This window comes from Mustela nivalis (assembly GCF_964662115.1).
Source record: "Mustela nivalis genome assembly, chromosome: 12".
NCBI classification, from domain to species: Eukaryota; Metazoa; Chordata; class Mammalia; order Carnivora; family Mustelidae; genus Mustela; species Mustela nivalis.
In genome coordinates this window covers 48408130-48419318 of record NC_139031.1, presented here as the reverse complement: position 1 = coordinate 48419318, position 11189 = coordinate 48408130, and the positions used below count along the sequence as shown (strand labels likewise).

General features: G+C 45.4%; 1 protein-coding gene across 13 annotated transcripts in view; it reads right to left on the bottom strand.

Moving 5' to 3' along the window:
* Window positions 1-1149: 1149 nt before the first annotated feature.
* The window catches only part of LOC309845576 (uncharacterized protein), a 32669-nt gene continuing 22629 nt past the window's right edge, over window positions 1150-11189 (bottom strand). For 6 of the 13 annotated variants that reach the window (XR_014301344.1, XR_014301345.1, XR_014301347.1 and 3 more), the window contains 2 exons: window positions 6994-7147; window positions 1150-1398 (listed from right to left, as the gene is read on the bottom strand). Coding sequence is in view for 6 of the 13 variants with exons in the window: in XM_082693770.1 (XP_082549896.1) it covers window positions 1287-1398 (112 nt within the window). In the remaining 7 variants the exon portion in view is untranslated. Of the gene's footprint in view, window positions 1399-2122; window positions 2325-6993; window positions 7148-9673; window positions 9992-11189 lie in introns of those variants that run through there. The other 7 variants (XM_082693774.1, XM_082693770.1, XM_082693771.1 and 4 more) reach the window with 3 other exon arrangements.

Here is an 11189-nt window from a genome sequence, read left to right as displayed (position 1 = left end):
CCCGTAGTACCACATGTTAAATGACAAATGACATCTACTTTGCTCTTGGGATAATGTTATTTTCCAGCTCCGTTCCATACGGTGGTTCGCATTTATCATGCTCCCTGCCCCCGAGCTCACCTGTCAGCCGAGACAGGCTCTGGCTTGCTGAGGGTGCCCTGCCCCTACAGCCCTATGGGAGGAGAGCTGCTGGCAACTCACTTGGAAAATGAGGGAGGAGGCAGACGACACGGGCCATGCTCGCATCTAAGCCTCTCCGGGCTCTTTCATAGTTTGATAGGGAAAGCACACCATCAAACAGAGAGTCCCTTTGGTGATGGCCTTCAGATCCTGTCCCCCATCCCTCATATATACACCAATGTCAATGGTGGCTCCGACCTTGTTACCGTAACACGTGTGTTATTTCATCTATTGATTAGTTTGCACCTGTATGTTACTCTTAATGACGTTAATGTATTCACATTCACAGCTCTTCATAGGTAAGAAACTCACCATGATTAAATGGGGGGTTTTGAATCTTCAGCTAGTTAGTGGCAAGGCCAGAATTCAAACTCAGACCTCTAGACTCCAAGATCAGGGCTCTTGCCCCTGCAACTGCCTCTCTACCTTTACATTTAAAGAATGGTTTGCTATAAAATCTATTTTTCATAGCTATGATGTATTGCTAAGTGAGCAGAGTCTTTAAAGGGCCACAAATCCTGAGAAAGCTGAAGATAAATCAGCAGCCTATAAAAGATAGTTGATAGGGATGCCTGGGTGGCTCAGTTGGTTAAGCGACTGCCTTCGGCTCAGGTCAGGATCCTGGAGTCCCAGGATCGAGTCCCATATCGGGCTCCCTGCTCGGCAGGGAGTCTGCTTCTCCCTCTGACCCTCCCACTTCTTCTTTTTTTTTTTTAATTTATTTGATAGACAGAGATCACATGTAGGCAGAGAGGCATGCAGAGAGAAAGAGGAAGGGAAGCAGGCTCCCTGCCAAGCAGAGAGCCCAATGCAGGGCTTGACCCCAGAACCCTGGGATCATGACCTGAGCCGAAGGCAGAGGCCTTAACCCACTGAGCCACCCAGGCGCCCCTGACCCTCCCACTTCTCATGCTCATTCTCTCTCTCCCACTCTCTCAAATAAATAAAATCTTAAAAAAAAAAAAAAAAGACAGTTGATAGCTTTTATTGGTAAATTACAACCCGAAGTCAGACATTTCCCCAAGTTTGGGTGACAGCTTCGTTTCTCCTGAGAGCCGCGGCTGATGCGATACAAAGAAGCAGGCTCAGCTTCCCAGCACCCATCTCTACGGCCTGGGAGGCAGTGCCCGAGCCCTCTTACCCGGCAGTGCGGAGTCAAAGCCACCAACGGGCTCAGTTCCACAAATGGCAAAGGGCACTTCACTCCTTGGTGGATTCCTACCAAAATTAAAAACCTGGTGTTGCAACGGCCAAGCAGACATCATTCCCTCAGGAGACTCTCATAGAAAATGAAGTGGTGGGGTGCCAGGGTGGCTCAGGGTCCTGGGATCAAGCCCACCTCGGGCTCCCCGCTCAGTGGGAAGCCTGCTTTTACCTTCACCCTCTGCCTCTCCCCCTGCTTATATTTCCTCTTTCCCCATCAAATAAATAAATCAAATCTTTAAAAAAGAAAAAAAAAGTGGTGAATTCACTTACTCTCTACCTGATTCTGGCGATTTTAAAGATGTTAATAATTAATTCTAATTTTCCTTCTCTTTCAGCACTCACTCATGCCAGATAAAGGGGAGTTAATGTTTGCTTGAATGATCCAGATAATTGCTTATTCTTTCCACTTGCCTGAGCATGTTCTGAAAGCATAGATATCAATTACCACCAGGAAGTGGTGGTTTTCCCCCTTACCTCTTTGTTTTATCAATTTTTAAGTGTCATGTGACCAGAGGGATAGTCCAATGCCCAGAGGCTGAGACATGTAAAGAGATGGGGTGACAGGAGAAGGGCCTGGCTACATATGGAGGTTGACAGGTAGAGGGGAGGGCTTACGGGAGAGAAAGACAGCAGGAAGAAATGTCTTTAAATTTTGCTTTTAAAAATCTTGGTTTTGACCTCATAATTCAGCTTCTGAGAATTTTTCTGAAAGATTTTATTCATTTATTTGAAATAGAGCAAGAGAGTGAGAGAGCGCAATCTGGAGAAGGGGGGAGGGGCAGAGGGAGAACCAGGCTCCCTGCTGCAGGGAGCCCAATGTGGGGCTCAATCCCAGGACCCTGAGATCATGACCCGAGCAAAGGCAGAGGCCTAATGGACTGAGCCACCCAGGTGCCCCTGCTTCTGAGAATTTATCCTTATATCAGCGGAGGTCCGGCCTGGAAAAGAGAGAATCTCTCTGAATGGTTATGGCAGGGATGGCCCAGAGCATCATCATCAAGAAGTCTCTCGAGCTCCCTAGGCTGAGGGGAGATAGGGGAGAGGACCAAGGTCTAGGGTCACCTGGTAGAAGCAGGGAGCTTGATGCACCTGTTGGGCAGTGATGGGACCACCAAGAAGAGAAACACTTTGTGCTAGAGCCTGAGGCTCCCCCCTTTCCCTTAGCCCCACCTCCCACCCAACAAGTCCAGCTGGAAATGGCAGACACAGGAGTCAGAGGAGCTCAGCTTGCAGGGTACACCCACCCCCAGGGACACAGAGCAGAACTCTCTGTGTCCCTGGGGATGGGTGTGAAGGAAGTGGCTCCAAGGGCTTACAGGCCCAGGAGAGCAGCCTTGAGTGAAATAACATGTATTTTGATAAGCAAATTGCTTGCAAACAAAAGATAGATGAGGTCATAGACTCCCATCCCTTATCATAAAGAGTGAGTTTGGATTTAAGAGAAATGAGATCATCAGAAGCACTAGAGGAAGAGAAGTCCCGGAAATGTAACAGATACAGGTAGAAAGAAAGCTGGAGTTTGGATAGATACAAGTGGAACACATATTTTAAGTGATAAGAGAAAGAGGGAAATAACCTTGGCCGAAGTAGAGAGAACACACCAAGACGAGCTACACACACAGCTTCCTTTCTCACATGTGAGCCGGGCCTTATTCAGAACAGCAGAGTGTCAGAATAGTTGTGTGATGTGACATGAGATGGGCCTGTGACAAAGAATCAAAGAAGGTGTGACTCTCTCTCTTGAAGTCCTACTACCCGTCCGGGTACGTGTTCAGTGTCTTGAGACCCTGAAGTCTGTATCCTGGTACATGATCAGGAATGAAGGATGAAACGGACAAAGGAGTCATGGCGGAGCTGGGGGTATAGACCTCTAGGGACGTGATCAGAATAGATTAAAAATCAATAAGCAACCCAGAGAGATGATTAACAACGACATCCTCATTGTTATTTTGCCAAGAAAAGCCCAAACAGAAAAAAGCTATGAGCTACAAATACCATTTATCACTAAAGAAATAGGAAGACAAAGATAATCTTGGGCCATTTTGTATTTAAATTGAATACATTTAGATAAAACAAAGCTAGATACAATGTCCAATTTTTCTCCTTCTGCTACAAAGCAGTATTTGGTAACTCCCGGATTTTTATGACCCCTGAACCTCTTCCGATGCCCCAGATTCTATGATCCTGGCCTATTTTTGTGAGAGCGGTTGGTGCTCTATATAAGACACAAGCTGAAAAGGTTGCTAGAGGTAAGAGCAGATTTAAATGTAATTGATACCCTGCCAGGTGACAGACATGTCACAGATCACTAAGAAGCCTACTGGCAGAGGGAAAATTGCTCTCAGCCAAAGGAAAGAGGGAACGTAGTGGCCATTCCCTCTTCCCCAGCAGACCCTTCCACCATGTTTGGTGGAACTTCCTTTGGCTACAGTTCTTTGGACCACACTCAGCTCCCGACTCCAGTGCCATCAATCTCCAGATCGCTCAGAAGTTTAGGGGGTGGCCCTGGTACAAAAAACATTGTCCAAACAGGGATGGGGATGGCTTAACAGACTCTTGGGCTCTTTCTGAGAATTTGCCTATGAGATAGATGCAGAGAGAAAGATGGTACTGTCGGGAAGCTGGAGATTTCCTGTTACCAGAAGAGGTAGCAAGGGCTCTGTATCTGCTGAGTGGCTTTGTGAGTGGTTCCTGAAAGCCTAATCTTGAGCTTACTTTTCCCTCCGCATGACTCCATAAGCCATATAATAGCTACAGTAAATCCTTTCCAGGTTGAACTGGTTGGAGTGGATTCTCTTCTCTGATCTCTAGCCCTGAGTGATACAAAATGTAATTTCTGCATTAAAGGCATGCCACCTTATGGGGAAGAGGGGCATGTGGACAAGTCCCAGAGGATATTGCTGTACTTCAGGTGCTTTACACAGTAGCTGGGTACACAGAGGAGCAAGCATCTAAGCTGGAGGGTGTGAAGGAATGATTCACAGGGAAGGTAGCACTGACATTTGACACGTGTCTAGGAGGTTAGTGGATGCACAAGGAGAGGAGGGCACTGCACACCAAGGAAATGGTGAAGATACAGAGAAGAGTGTTGAGTTGAGGGACAAGGACAATGAGAGAAGGGTCCAGTCAGGTTGCAGGTGCATGCGTGTTAGAGCTATAAGAAACTTTAGGCACGTTCTAGTGCACTCCATTTATTTTACATATCCCCAAACGGAAGCTAGAGAGGTGACATGACCAACTAGTTTCAAGACCAGAAACTAGCTTTATTGTCCATGTTAGAGCACAGGTGTTCTGAGTCCCAGGTCCATGTCTTTTGAGGTAATGTACTGGATGTGTTGTTCGATGGTGAATGTTGTAAACAGCAGAACAGAGAAAGCGGGTGAGTGACAAAACGTCCCGAGAGCTGAGAATGGTGAGGCTGTGATACCCTGAGCCAAAGTGGCAAAGAACTGTCTGACTTCGCTCCTCCACGTAGCACATGGCCCAGGACAGGGGACATCTATGACCCATTTCTGTCATTCAGCCTCTTGCCTACTGCATGCTTCCAGTGGCCCCATCGGGGTCAGTTGTCATTTGTCATGACTCTGTTCCATAAACCAAAGCCCCGTTGGTACCCTGGTCGTGGCACATAAAGGAAGAAGGGAGAGACTGTTGGTAGAATGGCTCAAATCTGTGCTCAAAACTGCTTCTGGAAAAACAATGCAGGGATCATGCTCTCTCTTTCATCCTCCACATTCAAAATTCATTTATCAATTTCTTTACCATCCATCCAACCACTCATCCACCTGTCTGTCCATCCTTCCATTTATCCACTCATTTATCCTTCCCACCACTTATCTATTAATATTTCTACATATCTATTTATCTATACATCTACAGCTACAATGTCAAATACTTCCCTAGTGCTTCCCCTATGTCAGGCAATGCACTTTATATGAATTAACCCAGTTCCTGCTATCTTCACATCCCTGTGATGTATTATTTTTATCTTTGTTTTACAGATGAGGAAATTAGACACAAAGAGGTTAGGTAACTTGCCCAAGGTCTCACATTTATACCTGCTTACCTTCCTTCATGTTTACATCCCTTCTCTTTCCTTGAAGTGGGACTCATGTCACTGATCACAGAGTTTGTTGTTTCTATTTCTTAGTTACCTCTCAACCTGTCACCTTCCAAGTTAGTGCAGGCTTCTTCCCCAGCTGCCTGGCCAGCTCCTGATTTGAAATGATCGCAATAGTGTTCCTATGAGTCACTCTGATTTCAACCTCCACTTCTTCTTCCTCCATATTTCACACATTTCCCCTGCACAGGTAGAGTGATCTTTGCAAAATGTTTCTCCAGGGAGCTGTCCTGAGCACTGAGGGATGTCTGCTAGGTCTGGCCTCAGACCACTAAGTTAGCAGAGGCACCCCTCAATCACTGTGAGAAAAGAAATGCCCCCTGGACATGTTCACACATCAGAATTAAGAATCTCTGGGGGTGCCTGGGTGGCTCAGTTGGTTGGACAACTGCCTTCGGCTCAGGTCATGATTCTGGAGTCCCGAGATCGAGTCCCACATCGGGCTCCCAGCTCCATGAGGAGTCTGCTTCTCCCTCTGATCTTCTCCTCGCTCATGTTCTCTCTCACTGTCTCTCTCTCAAATAAATAAATAAATAATAATTAAGAATCTCTGTTAAAAACCCTACATAATTGGGGTCATCTGGTTGGCTCAGTGTGTTAAAGCCTCTGCCTTTAGCTCGAGTCATGATCCTGCAGTCCTGGGATCAAGCCCTGCATCGGGCTCTCTGCTCGGTGGGGAACCTGCTACCTCCTCTCCCTTTGCCTGCTTCTCTGCCTACTTGTGATCTCTGTCAAATAAATAAATAAAATCTTAAAAAAAAAAACCCTGCATAATTGATAATAGAGTTACCCTACAACCCAACAATCGTACTACTGGGTTTTTACCCTAAACATACAAATGTAGGGATCCAAAGGAGCACGTGCACCCAAATGTTTATAGCATCAATGTCCACAATAGCCAAACTATGGAAAGAATCTAGATGTCCATCAACAAATGAATGGATAGAGAAGATGTGGTATTAAAAAAAAAAAGAAGAAGAAGAAGATGTATACACACACACACACACACACACACACACACAAACACAATGGAATACTATGCAGCGATCAAAAGAAATGAAATCTTGCCATTTGCAACGATATGGATGGAACTAGAGGGTATTATACTGAGTGAAAAAAGTCCATCAGAGAAAGGCAATTGTCATATGATCTCCCTGATATGAGGAATTTGAGAGGCAGGGCGGGGATTTTGGGGGGCTAGGGAAGGATAAAATGAAACAAGATGGGGTCGGGAGGGAGACAAATCGTAAGAGACTCTTAATCTCAGGAAACAAACTGAGGGTTGCTCAGTTTGGAGGGTAGGGATAGAGTGGCTGGGTTAGGAACATTGGGGACGGCATGTGCTATGGTGAGTGCTGTGAATTGTGTAAGCCTAACGATTCACACACCTATACCCCTGGGGCAAAAAAACATATAATACATTATATGTTAACAAAAATAATTTTTAAAAAACCCTACATAAGATCACCTCTCTTAGGGGCACCTACCTGAGTGGCTCAGATGGTTAAGCGTCTGCCTTCGATCAGGTCATGATCTCTGGGTCCTGGGATCAAGTCCCACGTTGGGCTCCTAGCTCAGTGGAGAGTCTGCTTCTTCCTCTGCCTTTCCCCCTGCTCATGAACACTCTTATTATCTTTGTATCTGTCTCAAATGAATAAATAAAATCATTAAAAAAAAAAAGATCATCTCTCTTAGGCCTACTTTAAACCCTAAGATGAGTCTTAACAAATATTCAACACATATCTGTTCATCTCTTCCCACGCCAGCACTGGGTAGGGAGGCAGCAGCCAACAAGCCAGACACAGTTTACCCTCATGAAACATGCTGTCTCCAGCAGAAGCCAGCTGTTGATCAAATGCACACAGATGTGTTCAGTGCTGCACAAAAGGGCAGGCAGGGGGCCCCAGGAGCCTAAGGAGCCAGGAAATGTTCCCTGAAGGATCTAAGATTTCAGCTACAATCCAGCTACAACGTTCACCTTCTGCCTGCTGCCCATGGTGCCACTTGAGCAGGAGGCAAGTGGGCACGATGGACAGCAGGCAGAGGGTGAACGTTCTGGGTAGAAGAACAGCACAGATGAAGTTCTCAAGGAGGAGAAAGGCATGTTGAGTCTTGCAACCAAAGTAGCATGGCGAGGCTGGGACAGAGTGGTTTGGGGAGATCATTCACCAACGTGGAGATAGACAATGGGTCCAGTGTTTGACCCAATGACTTGGAGGCACCAAATGCTAGGAGATGGGACGAGGACAGACAGGGGAGTGGCTATAGATGGCGAAAGGGTCAAGGAAATAATTGTTTTATTTATACATTCATTTGCTGCCATTTATATATTTATCTGAGCAGAACAAATATTTCCTTTCTGCTTCCAGCCATCTGCCTTTTGTCCAAGGAGCATGTAGCCCAACTTGGATGGCTGGCTGGAAGTGGGGGAGAGAGAGACAGCATGTTTTCCATAGGAGGCAAGGAACCAGAAAGAGGAGGAGGCTGAAGACGCAGGAGTGAGGGGAGTCTGTGGGGGGTGTGTGTGAGATGGGAGACGGAGAGCAGCAACCCCCCCATGATGCCTCCGGTCCTTGCAGGCTCCTGGGGACAGAGCTGGCAGGCAAGTCTTGCCAGAGAGGTGAACTGTGCCAATTATTCAATGGCCTGCAATTATGAAACACTGGCATGATGGCTGGTACCTGCCAAGGAGGCTCAGGGGAGGCTGTAATTCAAATATGAGATAGATTAGTTGAGCTCTTTGATGAGAATCTAATTGACCTCTCCCTTCTCCCTTCATTTAGCTGAGCCGGTGGCCACCCCTTAAGTCTCCTTTTAGGAAAATTGATTTCAGTTGCAGTTGATGGGCAGAGGACGAGCTGGGGCGGGGCGGGGGGGGGGGGGGCTCTGTTCCCTGCAGAAGAAAGTCTTTCCATTTCTTCCACCTGCTCCTGACTCCTGACCCCAAGGACAGCTTTTGGGATGTTCTTGTCCTTCAAACAGAGGGAGGAGAACCAGATATCCAACACTTCTGTTCCTGTTAAAGAACAGCTCTGCCAGCTTCAGTATATTACATTGTGGATGACTGTATGCTCCTGACACATACTTATGCAGATGCTGTTAACATGTTAGATTCCAAATTCTTTTTCCAAAGGGAAAGCAAATAGCTTCTCTATATCTCAGAGCCCTTTGTTGATCTACTTTTATAAATCTTATCATATGATCCTGATTTCTCTTCAAATTTATCATCCCCAGTAATCTATAAATTTGCCAAGAGCATAATTTTCTCCAAGATGAAATTCTTGACTCCTCCCTTCCTTTTATTTTCATATCCCATCAGCCACCACGTGCTGTGAATTTTATCCTTTCTAATTAGGGTTCTTATGCCAGGGTGACACGCAGGGTCTTTGATCCAGGTAACAGATAAAATTTGGCTGGAATCAGGACTGGGACTAGGACGGAGTGAGTAAAGCACTCACCTCAGATGCAAAAACTTTAAAAGAATCCCCCCCCCTTGCAAAAATCCTTCAGTCATCAAGATAAATAATATTTTAGTGCACTATATTTTAAAAAATCAAAACCAGTGCCAAAAAAATCCATTATGAACAAATGCCAGAATTTTAGATAAAGAACTGCCTTGCTGAGCCATATTAGAGCCTGAGGTAAAAGGAAGGAAAACTCAACACTGATCCTATCTTTATTTAAACTTTTGTGTTAAAATGTGATCCTGATGACCGAGGCTTTGGTGGCCCCTGAAATTTTGTAACCAAGACAAATACCTTAACTGCCTGACTTTAGTGCTGTCCCTGTCTGGGATACTCCTAGATTGTTTAGGACAGTATCCCTGACTTTCTTTTAGGTTTAGCAAATGCTGACAGTAAGCTGTCTTCAGTGTAGGACACCATCCTTGCCCCCTTTCAGTCTTCTCTTTTACAGAATGCTTGAGTCATATTAAACCATCAGGAGGTCCCAGGTAGTCTTTGTCTTTTCATACCTCTCTCTGGTGTATATGTTAAGCCTGATGCTTGGGTGCCCTTCCCCCACTTGACAAATTCCTAGTCATTCATCTGACCATTGTCTAGTCTTTAAGCCTTCTTTTACATCTCCAGTTAGAACTTATTATTTACTTCCTCCTTCCACTTGTTACAGTACCAAACACCCTCCATTGCTACTATTTATTTATTGGTGTATTAGGAACAAATGATTGTTTTAAATTGGTTCCAGAATATCATTAGGGAGAGCCCAATCTTTCTGTCCTCTCTGAGGGCACAAGCCATTTTGACTTAGATATTAAAGGCAAGGTGACTTCATAACATCGGAGGATGTGGGGCTAGACACGTTTTCATTTCCCAGTGGACTATGAGTTCCCTGAAGACAGGGACCACATCTTTTTCATCCTCTAGCAGGCACATGCGGAGGCTTCAAGAACATTTGACTAGAACGTGGACTCAGTTTGCTAACACTGCTTTCATCACCCGGGTCCTATGGGTTGTTGGTGGTAGATGTCTATCAGCAGAACAAAAGAAACAAAACATTGCTATTAAGAGCTGTCCAGAGGTGCCTGGGTGGCGCAGTTGGTTAAGCCTCTGCCTTTGGCTCAGGTCAAGATCCTGGAGCCCTGGGATTGAGCCCTGTGTCCGGCTCCCTGCTTAGCAGGGAGTCTGCTTCTCCTTCTGCCACTCATGCAGCTTTTGCTCTCTCTCAAATAATTTTTTTAAAAAAGAGAGCTGGTCAAAAAACAAATTCTTTTTTTTTTTAAGACTTTTTAAAATTTTTATTTGAGAGGAGAGACAGAAAGAGAGAGTGAGCAGGAGCAGGGGGAAGGGCAGAGGGAAAGGGAGAAGCAGGATCCCAGGCTGAGCAGGGACTCCAACTTGGGGCTCCATCCCAGGACCCTGGGCTCATGACCTGAGCTGAAGGCAGATGCTTAACAGGAAGGAAGCTGGTTAAAGAGAAGCTACCAATCTGTGCTATTCTCCCTGGATGGGGGAAGAGTTCATTTGAGGTGAAAGGCTTTGCGGACAGAGGAAAATAATTACCGCACTGCTTTCAGTGGAATTCTTAAAACCAAAACCTATTCTTTGGAGGAAAGAAAGGGTTGGCAGCTGACTATTCTCTTTCTCTCTGAGAAGTCACTGGAAAGGAAGGAAAATAAAGTCAGTTGAATGGATCAAATCTCCTTGTAAACATATTAATGATATGCCTCCTGGAAAGGAAACAAATGGATACTTACTAATGAGAGAGCACTTCTCTGGGAAAAGCTTTTTAGCAGGATGGACTGGTCAGGCTAGGATGGCTTATGAAAAATGCACCTGGAATCTAAGGCTTTATGGGGCATAGTTCCCTGAAAAACCACATGTAAACTACGTAACCATGTGAGTATAAAACTGAGATGTTTTACGACCCACGTTGTTCTTTTGCTTTGGTGATGACAACACATATGACTTAGAGATCTCATATGTTATTCTGGACCAGAGCAAATTCTAATGTAGCAAGAAAGGACCCAGAGAGCTGCTTTCATGGGCCAGAGTTTCCAGCATTCACCTGTCCCTCACAATTACCTGTATATTTTTAAAAAGATTTTTAAAAATTTATTCATCTGAATCAGAGAGATACAGAGAGAAAGTATGAGCAGGTAGAGAAGCAGAGGGAAAGGAAGAAGCAAACTCCCTGTTGATCCAGGACCCTGACATGGGACTGGATC